Raw genomic sequence first — 16,653 nt, 5'->3', positions numbered from 1 at the left:
TCCCAGGGCACCCTGTCCACGGCACCCACTGGCACGTCACTGTCTGCGGTGGCAGCATCTGCGATTCTCCCCCCATCGCTGTACCCTCTCCCTTTGGATCCCCCCCATTGCTCCCCATCCCATTAGCCCCCTCCATGTCACCCCGTCCTCTTGCCCCTTGCCTTTGTGCCCCCCAGGTGCCCACCACCCTCACCTCCCCTGCCAGGGTCCTCCACCCACTGTCCCCTGGCCGTGCCCCACTCCACCCCACAACATCCCCGCAATGCTCCTGTGGTGCCCTGCACCCTACGAGTCCCTCAGGTACCAGACAAGCCCCCCCCGGCCAGTAAATAGTGTAGGACCTACTGTAACAGCAGCGCAAGCACAGGCTCGAGCAGTGGATGTCAGGGGTCTCCTGGGCTGCAGGGTGCCCTATATGTGGGTCTGGGTGGGAAGGGTGGCGGTCAGGGAGCTCCGCCCACCCCATCTGCTCCCCCCCCCGCCCCGGCAATGACCCCCCCCAAAAAAACCTCAGTTTCCCCCTGTGAGGGACAGGGAGCTGCTGCCAGGCAGGGCGGAAGTTGCCCCAGTATGCTGCTGAGGATGGTTTGCCCATGGCCCCCCTGGGGTCACCCAGTCCCCGTGGGCTTGTTCCACCAGGACCCCCCCCCCCCAACCCACAGCCATCCGGTGCCAGGCAGGGGGGCCTGGGGCACCTGGAAGCCCTGGGGCTGGGTTGTGTGGCCGTGCCGGCTGCTGCGTGCCAGGGCCGGTGCTGCAGCATCCCCGCGATGGCATCTCCCTGCCGGGTGCTGGCTTCCTGCCACCCGCCAGCAGCTGCTGAGCTGGGGCGATGCTATCGGGGGGCCAGGGGGGCCGGGGCCCCACACGCACCATGGCACCGCTCCTCACTGCAACTTCAGCTAATGGGGGGGATGCCTGAGGGCTGGAGGGCACAGGGATGTGGGGACATCATGGGGATGTCGTGGGGGCATCATGGAGATGGGACGTGCGCGTGGACACGTCCCCGCGCTGCAGGTAAGGATGGGGACTGACGTGTGCCTGTGCTGGGGACATGGCTGGTGGCTGAGGAGGTGTCAGCGTTGGATCAAGGCAAGCACAGGGATGCTGGTGGTAGCCGAGGGACATGGGTGCTGGGGACACCGCCGCTGTGCTGGGGACCAGGGTGCCATGGCCGCACGGCCATGCCCTGACATGAGGACATGGTGGGACGGCTTGTTTCCTGCCGCCATAATCGCCGCTAATTGGCTTTGCCCTCCCCGGGGTGGGGGGTGGGGGGCAGGTAAGAGGATTTCCCTGCCTCCTTCTTAAGGGCCGGCCACCCCCCAGCCCTGCTTCCCGCTGCCTGCCTCCAGCCCCCGGCCCCATGCCACGCACGCGGGGGCACAAGGGGGCCCCCAAGGACGCGGACACCCCAGGCAAGGGGAAGGGGGAGCAGGGGGGCGAGAGCTCCCCCAAGCCCCCCGAGGAGGGCGGCTCCCCCGGCAGCAGCAGCCCCGGCGCTGAGTCCCGGCACGGCGGGCACGGGCGGAAGAACAGCAAGAAGGGTGCCGGGGATCCCCACGCCGCCGCCGCCAAGGCTTACTCGCCCTTCCTCAACACCGTCTTTGGCAAGGTGGGGGCAGGGGCTGGGGGGCAGTGGATGGAGGGGCTGCGGGGCGCTGGGGATAGGTTTGGGGATGCTGGGGATGGAGGGGACGTGGGGCACCGGGCAGGTGCCATGGGGCAGGCCTGGGGGGGCTGGGGGCTCTTCTCCCTCCCTCCCTCCCTCCGTATATGGAACCCAATGGGGGCACTGTGGGGGGGGGGCCCTGGGGAGGGGCAAGCGGCAGGGCTGGGCACTGTGGGGCTCAGGGACCTGCAGCCCTGGTGCCACCCCAGAGACAGCCTGGATCAGGGCAGCCCCCGGCTGCCGGCAGTGCAGGAGAACCCCGTTAGGAGCTGGGGCTGAGGGTCCCGGGCAGGGACTACCAGGGTGGGTGCAGGGGAAGGGGGGCAACAGGGGAGGGGGGCAGGCAGGGCTTTGCCTCCAATCCGTCTAATCCCTCCTGCGAGAGTTAATTTTGGCCCATGCTTAACGAAGGTGACACCGCGGTTTGCTGGGAGGGGCGGGGGCTGAGCTGGGTCTGATTCCGCTTCTCCCCCCCCCCCCCCGCGCACCCCACACCCCGGTCCAGGAGCGGGAGCTGTCGCCGGAGGAGCTGGACGGTGAGTGGTGGGGTCGGGACTTGTGGGGGACACCGTTGTCATCTGCCATGGGACACGGAGCAATGGAGACATGCCCTGGGGGGGCCTTCTGTGGGACGTGGTGCCATGGGACATGGTGCCATGGGGATATCTGCCATGGAGGGACCTTCTGTGGGATGCAGGGCCATGGGAAGTGCTGCCATGGGGTGTGGTGCCGCGGCTTCCACACCTGATGGGTCCCTGTGCCCCTGTGTGCCTGCGGGAACAGAGCTGCTGGATGCCTTCAAGGAGTTTGACACTGATCAGGATGGCTTCATCAGCTACAAGGACCTGGGCGCCTGCATGCGCATGCTGGGGTACATGCCCACCGAGATGGAGCTCATTGAGATCTCCCAGCACATCAAGATGAGGAGTGAGCGGGGGGCTGCCTGGCGCGGGGCCAGGGCAGTGGCGGTGGGACGCGGAGATGCGTGCGGAGACAGGGCTGGGGCGCTGAGGCTGTCCCCGTCCCTGGCGCAGTGGGCGGCCGCGTGGACTTCGAGGACTTTGTGCAGATGATGGGGCCGAAGCTGCGGGAGGAGACGGCCCACATGGTGGGCATGAGGGAGCTGAAGATCGCCTTCCGCGAGGTACGGCCAGGGGGACACCGCGGGCCTGGGGACACCACAGGCACGGGGTCACCGCAGGCGTGGGGACACTGTGGGCATGGGGACACCCCGGGCATCAACGGCCACAGGGAATGCCGTGGCATGCAGGGGACAATGACCACAGGAAGAGCCGGGGCTGGCCCCAGCCCAGGGTGTCTGGGGGGGCTGTGGGGAGGGGACCCAACCTGTGGGCGCCGCAGTTCGACATGAACGGGGACGGGGAGATCAGCAGCGCAGAGATGCGGGAGGCCATCGCGGCGCTGCTGGGCGAGCAGCTGAAGGCGCAGGAGGTGGACGAGATCCTGCAGGATGTGGATCTCAACGGGGACGGCCGCGTGGACTTCGATGGTGAGCCCTGCCCCCCCCCCCCCCCCCCCCATTTGTCCCCACAGCACAGGGGATGGCGCGGGGCAGTGCAGCCCCGTGCCCCTCTCGGCCTCCTGTCTCACCCCGCAGAGTTCGTCATGATGCTGTCCTCCCGGTAATGAAGCCTCCAGAGAGGAGGGGACCCGGGGCACCCCCGCTACCCGACGCCGCTCCTGCCCCCAGGCACCTCCTGCTCCATCCCGCGTTAGGGTTCAGAGCGAACAGCGGGAGCTGAGCCCACCTCTGGGAGCGCCCACCAGACCCCCCCGAGCCGGCACCCCCCTGGGGCTGGCAGCACGGCGGGGGGCTGCGGGCCACCCAATAAAGCTCCTTGGTCTCCTTGGTCAGACTGGGAGGGTGGCGCCGCTCCTTGGAACGGGGGGGATACGGGGTGGGATACGGGGTGGGGAGGGGTCCTTGCCCCCATGGCACCCGCTCACCGACCCCAGCCCACCCCAAGCTGCCCCAGACCTCACGTGGGGAGCAGCCGGGGGGGAGGCAAGGGATGGGGAGGTCCCAGGAGGGGGGGAAGTGACCCCGAAAAGGGACGAAAAGGGGTCGGGGTGCCCTGCACAGAGCCGGCACCATTCGCAGCCCCCCCAGCCCTGGGGGGTGGGTCAGGGACCAACCCCCCCCCCCCAGCACCGGCTCCGTGGTGTAGCGGTGATCACGTCTGCTTTACACGCAGAAGGACCTGGGTTCGAGCCCCAGCGGAGCCACCCCCGGAGGAATTTTTTTTGTGCCCTTTTCCCCTCGGCCCCTTTATGCCAAGAGGGGTTGGGACACGGTGTCACCGCTGGGGGGGTGTTGGGGAGCCCACGCAACGTGCCCTTATCCCCGTGGGGAGAAAACAAGAAGCCGGCTCTGCTGGGGCTCAAAGCCAGGCCCTTCTGCACGTAAAGCAGACGTGAGCCGTGCTACACACCACGGGGACGGCCGGGTGAGCCCCCCCAGACCCCCACCCGCCGGGACCCGGCCGAGAGCCCGGGGGGAGCAGCAGGGGCAGCACCAGGATGGCCGAGTGGTGAAGGCGTTGGACTTAAGATCCAATGGACGTGTGTCCGCGTGGGTTCGAACCCCACTTCTGGTAGATGTTTTGTTGGAGTCAGGGGACCCCAAACTGCCCCAAGGGACTGCGGATTGCCCCAGGGAACCCCAAACTGCCCCAGGGACCACCAAAAAGCCCGAGGGACCCCAAATTGCCCCCAAGCAACTGCAGACTGCCGCAGGGAACCCCAAACCGCTCTAGGGACCCGAAATTACCTCTAGGAACCCTGAACTGCCCTAGGGGACCCCAAATTTCCCCCAAGCAACTCCAAAGTGCCCTAAGAACTCTAAATTACTCCAAGGGACCCCAACGGCCCTGTTCCTGGGATCCTTGGTGGGACTCCTGCTCCCAGAGACCCCCCAGAATGGGGGGGAATGTCTGGAGAACGTGAACAGACCCCCAGAACAAGCAACAAAGAGGAAGGTGGGAGATATTGTGACCCCCCCACCCCCACAGCCCCCAAGGAGCTGCCCGGGTAGCTCAGTCGGTAGAGCATCAGACTTTTAATCTGAGGGCCCAGGGTTCAAGTCCCTGCTCGGGCGCTGCCTCCCTTTTGGGGCTGGGGTCCCCGTGTCCCATCCCACCTCTCCCCACCACTTCCAAGTCCCCGGGGGGAAGCAGCTCCCCCAGGACACCCACAGCGTGGGGCTGTGGGGCAGGGGCTGCCCAGGGTCCTGGGGATACCCCCCTCCCCCACCCCCCCCAAACACAGCACACGCAGCCAGGTTGGGGCATTCACAGATTTTAATTTAGTTGTTTTCCTGGAGAGGGGGGAGGAGAGGGGAGAAAAAAAAAAAAAAAGGCATCATACACCCCCCGCTCTCTCTGCTGCATGGAGTGCCGCTGCTTGCCACCCCCAGGCCCCCAGTGGGGGGGCAGCTCAGCTCCTACAGAGACCCCCACGCCGCCCCCCCTGACCCCAGCACATCTCTGGGCTGCTGTAGTGTGGAGTGTGGGGGGCAGAAGCCGGGCCCCTCGCCCCGAGAGGAAGGCACCGCAAGGGGGGCACACCGGGGGGGGGGCAGGTGGGGTGCCCACCCCAGGGTACGAGCAAGGAGGGGGGGGACCGGGGCCCCCGGTAGGTCTCTACATATATATAATGTACACCTATGGAACAGGCTGCGGGCACAGCGGGGGTGCCCGCGCAGAGTGAGTGAGGCCGGACCCCCACTCCCAAGAGCACCCAAATGCCTGGGGGCGAAGGAGAGATGAAAAATGAGGGGAGGGGGAGAAGAGACCAAGGCCAGCCTCGGGCTCACCCCGCTGTGCCCACCCCAGGGGGGCCGCGTCCCCATCCCCGGGAGCCGCCCGGGGCACTGCCGCTCCTGCGCCGGGGGTCCAGGGACGAGCGCGCGCATGGGGGGTGACGGGGGAGCCCCCGGGGCTGGGGGGGGGGGCCGGGCTGGCTCCCGCTCCCCAGCATCAAGGTCAACGTGGATGGGCTAAGGCAACCCCGGCGGGTGAGCGCGGCCGGCGCTCGCAGCGGGCGGGCAGTGAGACAGACGGACGGACAGACGGACGGGCGCAGGCTGCCAAAGGTGCTCGCCAGGCAGCCCCACGGCCTTGGCCCTGCTGCTCCTCCCAGCCCTCAGAAAATGTCCGGGCACTGGGTCCAGTCCTGCTTCTCTTTGCTCTCCCAGTAGCCGCCCCTGTAGACGTGTGCCAGCTCCTGGGTGACAGGGTCCTTCTTGCGCTCGAACCACAGCGGCTTGTAGGGGTCGTAGGGGGTGCCTGGGGGCACGGAGAGGAGGTCAGCGCTCCGGGGATGGGGGGCTCGGGGCCCCCCCCAGCCCGCTCCTTACCGTCCTCGGTGGCCCTGGCGGCCTCGGCCTCGCGCCTCTTGCGGGAGAGGCGCTGCTTCTCCTCCAGCCGCTGCTTCTCGGCGTTGGCCTCGTCCCAGCGGCCGTTCTCCATCAGGCGCTGGTCGGGGCGCCGGCGGCTGTCGGTGGGCGCCGTGCCGCTCTCGGGGGCGTTGAGCGTCAGCGCCAGCTCCGAGAAGTAGTACATGTTCTCCGCGTACTTCCTGCGCCGGGAGAGAGGGCTCAGTCCCGCTGCAGGGCTCCAAGCCCCCACCCGAGCCCCGCGCCTGCACTCACGGCAGGGGGTTCCTCTTCCACAGCAGCACCCGGCTGTCCTCGGCCTCGTGCGCCCGCTGCCGTGCCTCTGCCCCGTTCTCCCCGCTGCCCGGTGCCACCTTGTAGCAGTCCATCTTCTCGTCCCAGGTGCCCAGCAGGAGGAAATGCACCTTCCCCGTGGGGTCTGTCACCTCCCCGGTGACCTGCCAGGACAAGGAACGCGTCCCACCCGGTGACCCCGGCGCCCCAGGCAGAGCGGTGCCGCACCGGGACGTGCCGTGTGCCCGGCCACCCCGCGCCCTACCTTCCTGGCCACGTCCCGCGAGAAGTAGCTGTAAGGAACGAACTTGAGGTTGCACTTGTCGCCCGTCTTGTGATTGACGATCTCGATCTCACCCGACTGCAGGGGAAAGAAGGTCAGGTTCAGCCTGTGCACCTTTTCCCTGGTGACAGGAGAAACTGAGGCACGGGGCCCAACACCTCCGCACGTGGCACTGGCACCCACCTGGTCTATCCAGAGCTTGCCCACGATGATGTTGTGCACGGTGGTGGTGACTTTTTTCCACGTGTAGTGGTTGCCGGAAGCGTGGAAGACGCAGTGAATGGTGCCTGCGGAGGGAGAGCAGCGCTGGATCAGTCCCCTCGAGCCCACCGGTCTCTCTTCGGGGAGCAACGGCCCCCAGCCCGCGCAGCCACACGCTCACCCAGAGGCATGATGGAGAGATATTTGCCCCGGAACTTGCTGGTGATCTTGATTTCCTGGCGCAGCGTCCAGCCGTGCTTGGAGTCGGCGTGGTGTGCGGCGGCCGGCGGGTGGTGGCTCACCTAGTGGGGACGGGGCGGTCAGCCTGGCTGCGCCACCCCAGCGGGTGGCCCGCGGAGCAGGGCCGCGGTACCTGCTCGCAGAGGGAGCGGTAGCCGTTCTCCTCCAGGCGGTCCAGCTCAAAGGTCTCCCCCAGGAGTGGGTTGAAGGGCTTGCTGGTGCGGAAGACGGTGGTGGAGTAGGAGGAGACGGTGAAGGCGGCCACGTAGCACAGCTGCTCCAGAGAGCTCTCGCACTTGGCCGCCCGGTCGAGCAGCTCGTGGTACTCCAGGTCCTCGGTCAGGCGCTGCAGCATGGACAGGGGCTCGTTGAAGTTCACCTGGAGGAGAGCGAGAGGTGAGGGGGGGCCCGGGGGCGCGCGGCGTTCACCGACCAGATCCCGTCTGCGTCCCCGCTCACCGGCATGGGGATTTTGGACAGCTCCTTCCCGATGCAGTTCTTCATGATGCTCCAGAGATTGAGGCTGTAGTTGGGCTTGTAGGGGATGCGGGTTCTCTTCTCCTTCTTGGTGTCTTCTACCTGGTGCTTGTACTGAGGGGAGCAGACCAGCAATGCCACAAAGCCGCTGCGACCCCCCTGACCCATCCCCGTCCCGCAGCCACCCCCAGAGCAGCTTCGGTTGCGACGCGGGCGGAAAGCGGCCGCCCTACCTGCTCGTCCAGGCTGATGTCGCTGCTGGTGCCGCTGATGTTGCTGCCGGTGCGCCTGAGGGGAGCAGAGGCAGCGTCAGGGCCGGGTTTTCCCCTGCCCTCCCCAGCGGGACCCCCAGGCACTCACTTGTGGCCCATGGTCTCCAGCGCAGCGATGTTCTCCGGGGCGTCGAAGAACTCGTTCTCCTCGTCCTCGTCGCTCAGGTCTCCTTTTGCAGGACAGCAGGGATCTGGGCAAGGGGACGGAGACAGGCCGTGTGCCTGGGCTCACCCCGGCCCAGCAGGGGACGGGGGGCACGAGAGGATCCCTGCCACCACTGGGCTTAGCATGATATGGCAACAACCACCTGGCTGCAAGGCCCCTCAGTCGCATGGTGGACACCAAGCAAACCTGCCGCTTGGGGACAGCGGCGTCAGGCTCGGGGACAGGCTGACAGCGCCGCGTTACGCAGAGCACTCCGCTCTTGGCTTCCCCTCCCCTCCTGCCCCACGACACCTCGCCCCCCCCAGCCGGCCCCGGGACGAGACACGGGCACTCGGAGTACCTTTGGCAGAGCCACCAGACCCAGCAGCGCCAGCGGGCAGGACGGTGGCGCCGCGGAAAGCCCTCTCCAGGTGGTTGTGCTGCTTGGCCAGCTGCTCCAGCGTCTCCTCCAGACGGATGCGCTGGTCCCGCTCGTGCTGCAGCGACTTCTGCCATTTCTTGCTATGGGTCTGGGCCAGCATCAGAAAGTCCCGGCAGGCCTGCGGGCAGCGCCCCGTCAGCGCGGTGGGGAGAGGAGCGGGGCCGTCCCCCCCGCGCCCGGCACCGGACTCACGTTGATCATGGCGTTGGAGGTGATGCGAAAGAGCGTGGCCCGCTCGTTCACCTGCTTGATCTTCTCGGTGCTCTCGGCGGGCAGCCGGAGGGTCTCCAGCTCGCTGAGGGAGCGCTGCAGGGCCGTGCCGTGCTTGGCGATCAGGTCGTTGCAGGTGCTCAGGTCCTCCACCTTGCTCGACAGGGTGCGCAGCGTGCTCTGCAGCTCCGTCTTGTCCGTCTGCGACACGGACTCGTCGCCGGAGTCGTCTACCGGCGGGACGGGCCGTTAGCGCGAGCCGGCGGCGGCGGGACCGGTTCCGGGGGGGGGGTGGGTGGGTGGTGGTGGGGGAGCGCGGGGCGCCGGTACCTGACTCCTCCAGCATCTTGACGGCTTTGGCCTTGGCCAGCTCCAGCGCCGTGACCCAGCGCTGCCGCTCCACCTCGGAGCTGGCCTTCAGGTGGTAGGTCTGGGCGCCGCCGTTGGAGATGACGAAGTTGCACGAGTCCTCCACCGTGATGTTGGCCGTGGCCAGGTTGATGGTGCCGCGGCACGTGTGCCGCATCTCCGCCTTGGAGCTGCGCGGGAGGGGTAAGGGGGGGGGGGCGCCCGGTAACGGGGCCGTGAGCGGGGCCAGGCCGCGAGCCTCGGGGCGGCCCCGCCACGTCACCGGGCGGCGGGGGAGGGGCGGCGGGGGGGCGGAACGGGGCCGCTGGCAGAGCCGGGCGGCGAGACCCGCGGGCGGCTCCGTTCCCCGCGGGCGCGGCGGGGCCGGGCCAAGGTCAGCGGGAGCGGGGCGGGGCGGGGCGGGGGGGGGGCCGCGCCGTGCCGTACCGGTAGTAGCTGAGCAGCCCGTTGCTGAGCACGAACCACCGCCGCTGGTAGCCCTTGATGTAGTTGGTCCACTTGAACAGCCAGCCCTCCCGCGCCGAGCCGCCCACACCGGAGCCGCCGCCGCCGCCGCTCCCCGCCGCCGCCGCCGCTCCCGGGGCCGCGCCGGCGCCCGAGCCGCCGCCCGAGCCGCCCGCCGCCGGTGAGGGCAGCGCCGGGGCCGCGCCGGGCGCCGCGGGCAGCGCCATGGGGCCGGGCAGCGCCGCCGCCGCCGCCGCGCCGGGGCCCGCGCCCGCCCCGCGCAGCTCCGCCATGGCCGCCGCCGCCGCCCCGCCGCGCCCCGCCCGCCGCGCCGCCGTCACCCGCCCCGCCCCCCGCCGCCCATTGGGCCCCGCGGGCCGCCCCGCGCCTCCCATTGGCCGCCCCGAGGCTGCGCGCCCGCCCCCCTCCGCCCCGCGCGCCCATTGGCGGCGCCTCACGCACGTCTCCGCGGCGCGCCAATGAGGAGCGGCGAAGGCGGCCGCGCGGCGGTGGCGTCGGCGCGCGCGCGCGGATTGGCCGCGGCGGCCCCGCCCCGGGCCGCGACCCCGGGGGGCGGCGGGGCCGGTGCCGGGGCCGGTGCCGGGCGGAGCGGGGAGGGGGGCGGCGGGGAGGAGGCGCAGGGGCGGGCAGGCGGCAGTACACAACGCTCTTTATTTACATCCCTATAAAAATGGAAAGTTACAAACGGTACCGGGGCGCAACCGGCAGGGCCCCGCGCCTGGCGGCGGGCAGCGGGGCGGCCGCGGGGCCCCGGCTGTGCAAACGCTCCGCCTGCCGGTACGAGCCGCGCGCACCGGGGGGGGGGCGAGAGGGGGCGGCGGCGGCGGCGGCGGCGGGGAAGACGAGGCGAGTGTGCAAAGAGGCGCGGGGGCGGCCGGGGGCTCCCCGCCCGGTGCGGAGGCGGCGCGGGGGCACCGGGGGAGCCGCCCGCCCCGCCCCGCTCCGGTGCCGAGGAGCCGCGGGGGGGCTCCTACCGGGTGGCGGGCGTTAAGCTGGCGCCGGGGGAGGAGGGGGCGGGCGGCGGGGCGGGGGCCCCGGTCCCGGCCGCTGCGTCCCCCCGCTCACTGCAGCTTTGTCTCCAGCAGGTTGAGCTTCTGCCGGTCGACGTAGCGAGAGAAGAGGGCGAGCAGGTTGGAGGGGGGGGGCACCGGCTTGGCCAGGGCCGCCGCCGGGATCCGCAGGAGCTCCCGGGTCGCCAGCAGCATCAGCTCCGTCCTGCGGGGACACGGCGCCGAAACCGAGCGCTCGCGGGGGGGGGCGCGCCGGGGAGCCCCGGTGCCGGGGGCCGAGCGGGCGCGGCGCTGCCGCTTCCCCCGGCTCTGCGGCGGAGGACCCGCAGCCAAGCCGCCCCCGGCCCTGCCCCGGGGACCGCCCGGTTCCCTGCCGGCTCTCACCACTGGTTGTCCCGCATCAGCTCCGTGCTCGCGTCCGAACTCTGCAGCTCCTCGCCGCGGCTCAGCACCAGGTAGAGCAGGGACAGGCCGAACTGCGGGGAGAGGCACCGGGCGTCGGGGGGGGGGGGGCCCGGCTGGATTTTGGGGGTGGCGGCGCAGCGCAGCGGGGCGGGAGGCGGCAGCGGCGCGGCCCCAGCCCTGCTCCCGCAGCTGCTCGCCCCCGGGGCGGGCGGGGAGGCGCACCTTGTTCTGGAGCACAGCAGCGAGGTGCAGGTTGGTGGGCGCCGGCGCGGTCGCGCTCTGAGGTAGGTTGGTGAGCTGCTGCACGAGGCTGGTGACCGTCCCCAGGGGGAGGTGGTAGAGGACGTGCGAGAAGGGCCTCAGCAGGCAGGGCAGCACCTGCAGGCAGCGGCAGAGCCGTCAGAGGCCCCTCCGGCCCCGCACGCTCCCCCTGCGTGCTGACAGCGCCCCCCCCCCCGTATCCCTACAGCTGCCCGGGCCCGCTTTTAATTTAGGCTGGTGCTTTCCCTTCTTAATCCACCCCCCCTGTTCTCCAAACGAGCCGCGGTTTATTTTGCAGCTGCCTCTGTTTTCGCGCTGTCTAAGCTCTCGCCCAGAAGGGGAGGCCGCTGCTGTCACCCGATGAAGCAGAGGCGTGGACCCGGAGGACGGGCACCCCCGGGGCACGTGGTGCTGGAGAGGAGACCCAGCTCGGGGTGCGTCGGGGCGGGGGCCAAAGGAGGGGAACCCTCCCAGCCACGGGGTGCAGTCACCTCGTCCTGAGCGTCCTTCTTGATGAGGAAGGGCAGGTTCCTGGCCGTCGCCATGAGGACGTCGGCCGCTTGCTCGGGTGACAGGAAGGGGAGGATGCGGGCCACCAGGCGCTTTCCTTTCCGGATGCACATGATCTGCATGAAGTGGTCGTCGCTCGGCCTGCCGCAGAGGGGAGGAAGGAGCTGACTCAGCGGGGCGCTGGAGCGCGCCCGGGGGGTTCCCAGAGGCACCCCGACACGCCGGGAAACACCCGCATCCAAAAGCGGGGACGGGGCGAGCAGTGACACCCCCGTGTCCATCCTGCCTGCGTGACGGGAAGCGGCATCAGCTGCTGCGAGCGCCCACGGGCTGCAGCCTCCAGGTCCGCTCACCTCTCCTGCCCGGGCGCCTTCCCCCTCAGATTGTCGTACATGTCGCAGATCTTCTGCTTCCTCTCGCCCATCAGGGCCGGCCGCTCGCCTTCCAGGCTCAGGAGGTAGCGTCGCTCGTAGTCCTCCACGTCCAGGAGGAGGCTGTACGTCTGCAGGACAGACGGCGATCGACACGGGGCAGGGGCTGAGGGGAAGCGGCCCCGCGGGGAGGCAGGACGTGCAGCTCACCTTCTCGATGGTGACGAGCGTCTGGCGCCTCTTGTCCCGGACCTGCTTCTCCTTCGTCTCCTGCCGGGAGGGACGGAGCAGGTCAGCGCGCGGCGGCTCCCACCGCGGGGCCACCTCAGCGGCGGGAAGGGGCAGGACTCACGTCATCCTCGCCGCGGGAGGTCACCACCGCGTCGATCATCTTCCGCGGGTTGTTCACGCTGGACACCGTCAGCTTCCCGAGCGAGCCCTCGAACTGCACTGCAGGGGCAGGAGGGACGCGGGGGCGTCAGCACCACGGCACCCGCTTCGCCTCCGGCCCCGGGAGGAGCCGCTCCCCCTCCCCGCAGAGCTGGGGTGCCCGGAGAAGGGAGCACTGACCTGGTTTGTAGGCGTGCTCCAGCTTCGCCACCTGAGGGGTGATGAGTTTAGTGCGTTCCTTCTTGGGACCGTCCCCGTGGACTTCCTCTGCTGCCGCCAACTTTTCCAGCTTCTGGAAGTAGTTCTGAGGTGGGGAGAGGAGGGGTTGGGACCCCAGAAACGCAGCTGGCGAGGAGCGAGGCAATGCGCGGCCTCCCCGGCCTGTGCTCCGTCCTCCTCCCGGGACACGGGGAGACGCTCGCGTCCTCCTCGAGGAGCTCGAGGTCGCCCCTCAGCCCCCCCTTTCTCCAGGCGAAGGCCGACTCCCCCGCCCTCCCCTAACGCTCGCCTCGCCGGTACCTGGTAGTAATAGTCGTCCAGGTAGGGGTCAGTGCTCTGCAGCTGCATCATCTGGATCTTGGACACCCAGTCCTTCTCCCGCTGCAGCATGAGGTTGGCGTAGGGGTCTTTGCGTGCCTGCTCCTGGTGGCTGCCCCGGTGGCCCCCTCGGTCCCCCACCGAGCCGTTGAGGCTGCGGTGCTGGCTGGCAGGAGGCAAGAAGGGCACCCGTGAGCACACAGGAGCTACAGGAAGGGACAGAGAGCGGTGCACAGGCTAGCCCCGGCAGCACGGGCCCCCCGGAGCAGGGGGGGGGGATGCCCCCCCCGTGCCGGGCAGCCCCTCTCCCCGTGCTCCTGCCCACCCGGTGCTCACTTTCGGTTCTGCTGCTGCCGCTGGTGCAGGAGCCGGCGGTGCTGGGGGTGCAGGTGGGTCGTGTCTGGCCGGAACATCTGCGGCTGGGGCCTGCGGGGAGCCGAGGACTCAGGGTGAGCACAGGGCGGGCGCGTGGCCCCGGGGAGGGGGGCGCGGCGCCTACCTCAAGCCCTGCAGGTGGGATGCGGGGCCCGGCGGGGGCTGCGGCTGCGATGGGGGCGGCGGAGCAGGGGCAGCCCCAAAGAAGGCACGAAAGCCGCCGGCCGGAGACATCATCTGCCCCACTCTGCCCTGCAGCAGCTTGGGATTGACGGAGGGCAGCGGGCTCCCGACGAGGCCTGAGACCCGGGCGAACTGGCTGGGAGACATTCGGCCGGCCTGGAGGAGTGGAGAGAGCACGAATCAGCCCGGGGGGGGAAGGCGAGGGCTGGGTGGCCGTGGCCAGCACGGGGCTGGCTCCTGTGGAGCTGCGAAGAGGAAGACAAGAGGCCCGCCGGGGGGCCAGAAGGGGGAAACAAGCAGGGCGATACCTGGGCTCCTCCGAGCAGCTGCGCTCTCTGCAGGTGGGTGAGGATGGGAGAGACGCTGTGGGGGAACGGGTGGCCCAGCAGGGAGGAGTTCTGGGGGGAAAAGAAGGGAGCGGGGCCGCCTGTCACAGCCCTGGCACGGCGACGCGGCCAGGGTGCTCGGAACGGCCGCAGGGAGGAGCGAGGGGCGTCCCAGTACCGGTACGTTGCAGAGTTGGTTGGGGGACATCCTCTCGCCGTAGGGAGCGGGGTAGCGCTGCTGCATGCTGGCCCGGATGTGGACTGGCTTCGGGCACAGGATCTAGGAGCAGGGAGACAGCGCGCTTCAGCTGCTGGCTCCTCACACAGCAGCCCCCAGCCGCCACCGGCTCCCAGGGCGGTACCTGCTGGTTGAAACTGGGCACGGCAGCCTGCTTGGGAGGGGTGCCGATGGGGACCGCTCGCACCGGGGGGCTGCCGATGACAGGGGAGGACGAGCGGCGGGGCAGCGCCCGCTCAGAGGGGTCCCTCTCTTCCTCCCGAGCCTGCGGGGGTCTCTGGGGCAGAGCGTAGTCCAGCACGGACACCGACGGCATCTCCTGCGAGCGGAAACGGAGGAAACCCCCCCCCCCGAGATAAGAGCCCCAGGGCTGAACGTGGTGGCAAGTCGCTGCCACATCTGCACAGGCTTTTTGGCACTGGGGAAGCGCGATGGGGCGCAGAGCTCCTCCACGTCCCAGCATGCTTCCCCGGAGTCAGAGACCCCCATGCCACAGCCAGCATTCCCGGGAAGCAGGGAGGGGGCTGGCCATGCAGCACTTAAAACCCCAGCTCTTACTTCACTGACGACCAAGAAAACCAGTGCCTCGAGAAACCAACGTTTCTAAACCTTGAGCACTGACGCCACTGGCGACCAATCATTTCTCTGGGAGCATCGTCCAAAGGCTTCTTGAACTCCGGCAGGCTCGGTGCTGTGACCATGTCCCTGGGGAGCCTGTCCCAGTGCCCAACCACCCTCCCGGTAAAGAACCTTTCCCTAACCCCCAGCCTGACCCTCCCCTGTCCCAGCTCCATGCCGTTCCCTCGGGTCCTGTCGCTGTCCCCAGAGAGCAGAGCTCAGCGCCTGCCCCTCCGCTCCCCTCGTGAGGGAGCTGCAGGCCGCCATGAGGCCTCCCCTCAGCCTGCTCTGCTCTGCACTGAGCAAACCAAGGGACCTCAGCTGCTCCTCACACGTCTTCCCCTCCACACCCTTCCCCATCCTCGCAACCCTTCTCTGAGCGTTCTCCAGCAGCTCTGCCCCCAAAGCAGGCGGCAAAGCCCCGCCGGGGAGGGGCCCGCCCCGCCGTACCTGAGCGAGCAGCGGCCCCCGGATGCGCCGCAGCACGGCGGGGCCGTCCCAGATGCCGGCGTTGAGCGGCGCGGGCTGCGCGCCGGGGGCCCTGGTGTGCACGGCCCGCATGATGGCCGGGTCCTCCAGCTCGCTGTCGATGACCAGCCGCGTCAGCCGCTCCGCCAGCGTGTCCTCGGGCTCGCCCAGCAGCTCCGCGTCCTCGCCGCCCGGCACGGCCCGCTGCCCCGCGCCCAGCGGCCTGTCCTCCAGCTCGGCCAGCCGCTCGTGGGCCTCCTGCCAGTCGTCGTCTGCGCGGGAGGAACGGGGAACGGGGGGGGGGGAGGGGGGGGGGAACGGGGCGCCGGTGAGCGGCTGCCGGGGGGAGAACCGGGGGGGAGAACCGGGGGGGGGGGGGGGGGCGGGGAGCGGGGCCGGGGGGCGAGCGCTCACCGACGGCCCCGGCCCCGAAGGTGTCATCGTTGAACTGGTCGATGTCCTCGTCCTCCTCGCCCAGCGCCTGGAACCCGTCCTCCTCCTCGTCCAGCGGGCACTCCTCCGGGGACTGCGGCGGCACCGGTCAGCGCGCTGGCACCGGCACCCGGCCCGCCGGCACCCGCGCCGCGACCGGGACCGGGACCGGGACCCGGGCCGGGCCCACCGGCCCCGGCCCCGCCGCCCGCCCCGGCCCCGCCGCGCCGCTCCCCGCCCGCCCCCGCTCACCGGGTACCGGAACATGGCGGCGGCGGCGGCGGCGGCGGCGGCGCCCCCCGCCCGCAGGCTCCGCGCGGCCCGCTCCGGCCCCGCCGCGCATGCGCCGCCGCGGGCGCACGCGCATGACGTCACCCGCCGCGGGCGCGTGCGCAGCGGCCCGGTAGCGGGGAACCCCCCCCCCTCCCCCCCCCCCTCCCCTCCCCCCCAGGGAAGCCTTAAAGGAGCCGCGCCCCCGCGGGGCTGCTCTTAAAGGGGCCGCCGCCGCTTTTCTCCCCGCCGGCTGGGGGCGTACCGGGGGCACCCCCGCGCTGCTGCTGCCCCCGCCGCGCCCCCTGCCCGGCCACGCTCTCCCCGCCGTGACCCCATCCCCGCCCCGCAGCCCAGCTCTGGCCGCACAGCCCCGGCCCCTGGACGTGTCCCCCACCCACAGCCGTGTCCCCCACTGGTGTCACCCCTGCCCACCAGCGCCCCCCCGCCGCGTCCCGGTCCCCAGCCGCGTCCCCTCGACGTGTCCCCATCCGCAGCCATGGCCCCATCCCCTGGGCGTGTCCCCCCCAGCTGCGTCCCCTGGACGTGTGCCCTGGACGTGTCCCCCACTGGTGTCACCCCTGCCCACCAGCGCCCCCCCGCCGTGTCCCGGTCCCCAGCCGCGTCCCCTCGGCGTGTCCCCATCCGCAGCCATGGCCCCATCCCCTGGGCGTGTCGCCGTCCCCTGGACGTGTCCCCTGCCCCAGCCACGTCCCCTGGACGTGTCCCTCACCCACAGCCGTGTCCCCCACTGGTGTCACTGCTGCGGACCAGTGACCCCCAGCCGCACCCC

General features: G+C 70.5%; 3 protein-coding genes and 3 non-coding genes across 7 annotated transcripts; 4 read left to right on the top strand and 2 right to left on the bottom strand.

Annotated features, from left to right (window-relative positions):
- The first annotated feature begins 1,366 nt into the window (after window positions 1–1,366).
- Window positions 1,367–3,423, top strand: CABP4 (calcium binding protein 4). Its single transcript, XM_035539712.1, has 6 exons — window positions 1,367–1,615; window positions 2,178–2,208; window positions 2,456–2,599; window positions 2,707–2,816; window positions 3,035–3,182; window positions 3,291–3,423. Exons 1-6 carry the CDS (start codon window positions 1,367–1,369, stop codon window positions 3,317–3,319), a joined length of 711 nt encoding a protein of 236 aa, XP_035395605.1. The 3' UTR covers window positions 3,320–3,423.
- Window positions 3,424–3,846: 423 nt separating this feature from the next.
- TRNAV-UAC (transfer RNA valine (anticodon UAC)) lies at window positions 3,847–3,919 on the top strand. The gene has a single exon. It is a non-coding gene; the product is annotated as a tRNA-Val (tRNA).
- A 288-nt stretch (window positions 3,920–4,207) lies between these two features.
- On the top strand, window positions 4,208–4,290 carry TRNAL-UAA (transfer RNA leucine (anticodon UAA)). The gene has a single exon. It is a non-coding gene; the product is annotated as a tRNA-Leu (tRNA).
- Window positions 4,291–4,717: 427 nt separating this feature from the next.
- Window positions 4,718–4,790, top strand: TRNAK-UUU (transfer RNA lysine (anticodon UUU)). The gene has a single exon. It is a non-coding gene; the product is annotated as a tRNA-Lys (tRNA).
- Window positions 4,791–5,068: 278 nt separating this feature from the next.
- Window positions 5,069–9,582, bottom strand: OSBP (oxysterol binding protein). 2 transcript variants are annotated; one of them, XM_035539443.2, is made up of 14 exons: window positions 9,428–9,582; window positions 8,963–9,171; window positions 8,615–8,862; window positions 8,342–8,540; window positions 7,924–8,026; window positions 7,797–7,851; window positions 7,546–7,677; window positions 7,220–7,465; window positions 7,028–7,148; window positions 6,829–6,932; window positions 6,628–6,723; window positions 6,345–6,526; window positions 6,051–6,271; window positions 5,069–5,979 (listed from the first exon to the last, which is right to left on the bottom strand). In XM_035539443.2, exons 2-14 carry the CDS (start codon window positions 9,156–9,158, stop codon window positions 5,837–5,839), a joined length of 2,046 nt encoding a protein of 681 aa, XP_035395336.1. In that variant the 5' UTR covers window positions 9,159–9,171; window positions 9,428–9,582; the 3' UTR covers window positions 5,069–5,836. The 2 variants fall into 2 exon arrangements, with proteins under 2 accessions (XP_035395336.1, XP_035395335.1); XM_035539442.2 differs by having other exon boundaries at window positions 7,220–7,432; window positions 9,428–9,557.
- A 945-nt stretch (window positions 9,583–10,527) lies between these two features.
- Window positions 10,528–15,912, bottom strand: PATL1 (PAT1 homolog 1, processing body mRNA decay factor). The gene is made up of 17 exons (XM_035539444.2): window positions 15,843–15,912; window positions 15,573–15,684; window positions 15,141–15,430; window positions 14,197–14,391; window positions 14,013–14,114; window positions 13,817–13,906; window positions 13,450–13,664; window positions 13,287–13,376; window positions 12,933–13,116; window positions 12,594–12,717; window positions 12,376–12,473; window positions 12,234–12,293; window positions 12,006–12,154; window positions 11,634–11,793; window positions 11,104–11,259; window positions 10,861–10,952; window positions 10,528–10,681 (listed from the first exon to the last, which is right to left on the bottom strand). The coding sequence occupies exons 1-17, from the start codon at window positions 15,855–15,857 to the stop codon at window positions 10,528–10,530; spliced, it is 2,286 nt and encodes a 761-aa protein (XP_035395337.2). The 5' UTR covers window positions 15,858–15,912.
- Between the last annotated feature and the right edge of the window lie 741 nt (window positions 15,913–16,653).

This window comes from Cygnus atratus, chromosome 5, assembly GCF_013377495.2.
Source record: "Cygnus atratus isolate AKBS03 ecotype Queensland, Australia chromosome 5, CAtr_DNAZoo_HiC_assembly, whole genome shotgun sequence".
Taxonomy (NCBI): Eukaryota; Metazoa; Chordata; class Aves; order Anseriformes; family Anatidae; genus Cygnus; species Cygnus atratus.
This window is presented reverse-complemented; position numbering and strand designations above follow the sequence as displayed.

What these genes read in the sequence shown, in the direction of transcription:
- PATL1 (XM_035539444.2), bottom strand. An exon ending in GGGGGCCGCTGCTCGCTCAG is followed by an intron (nt 14,392 to 15,140) that starts GTACGGCGGGGC and finishes TTCCGCTCGCAG; the next exon opens with GAGATGCCGTCGGTGTCCGT. An exon ending in ACCAACTCTGCAACGTACCG is followed by an intron (nt 13,907 to 14,012) that starts GTACTGGGACGC and finishes TTTTCCCCCCAG; the next exon opens with AACTCCTCCCTGCTGGGCCA.
- OSBP (XM_035539443.2), bottom strand. Translation starts at nt 9,158, where the DNA reads ATGCGGCACACGTGCCGCGGCACCATCAACCTGGCCACGGCCAACATC. An exon ending in TGTCCAAAATCCCCATGCCG is followed by an intron (nt 7,466 to 7,545) that starts GTGAGCGGGGAC and finishes GCTCTCCTCCAG; the next exon opens with GTGAACTTCAACGAGCCCCT. An exon ending in ACCGCTCCCTCTGCGAGCAG is followed by an intron (nt 7,149 to 7,219) that starts GTACCGCGGCCC and finishes CGTCCCCACTAG; the next exon opens with GTGAGCCACCACCCGCCGGC.
- CABP4 (XM_035539712.1), top strand. Translation starts at nt 1,367, where the DNA reads ATGCCACGCACGCGGGGGCACAAGGGGGCCCCCAAGGACGCGGACACC. An exon ending in TCAACACCGTCTTTGGCAAG is followed by an intron (nt 1,616 to 2,177) that starts GTGGGGGCAGGG and finishes ACCCCGGTCCAG; the next exon opens with GAGCGGGAGCTGTCGCCGGA. An exon ending in CCAGCACATCAAGATGAGGA is followed by an intron (nt 2,600 to 2,706) that starts GTGAGCGGGGGG and finishes TCCCTGGCGCAG; the next exon opens with TGGGCGGCCGCGTGGACTTC.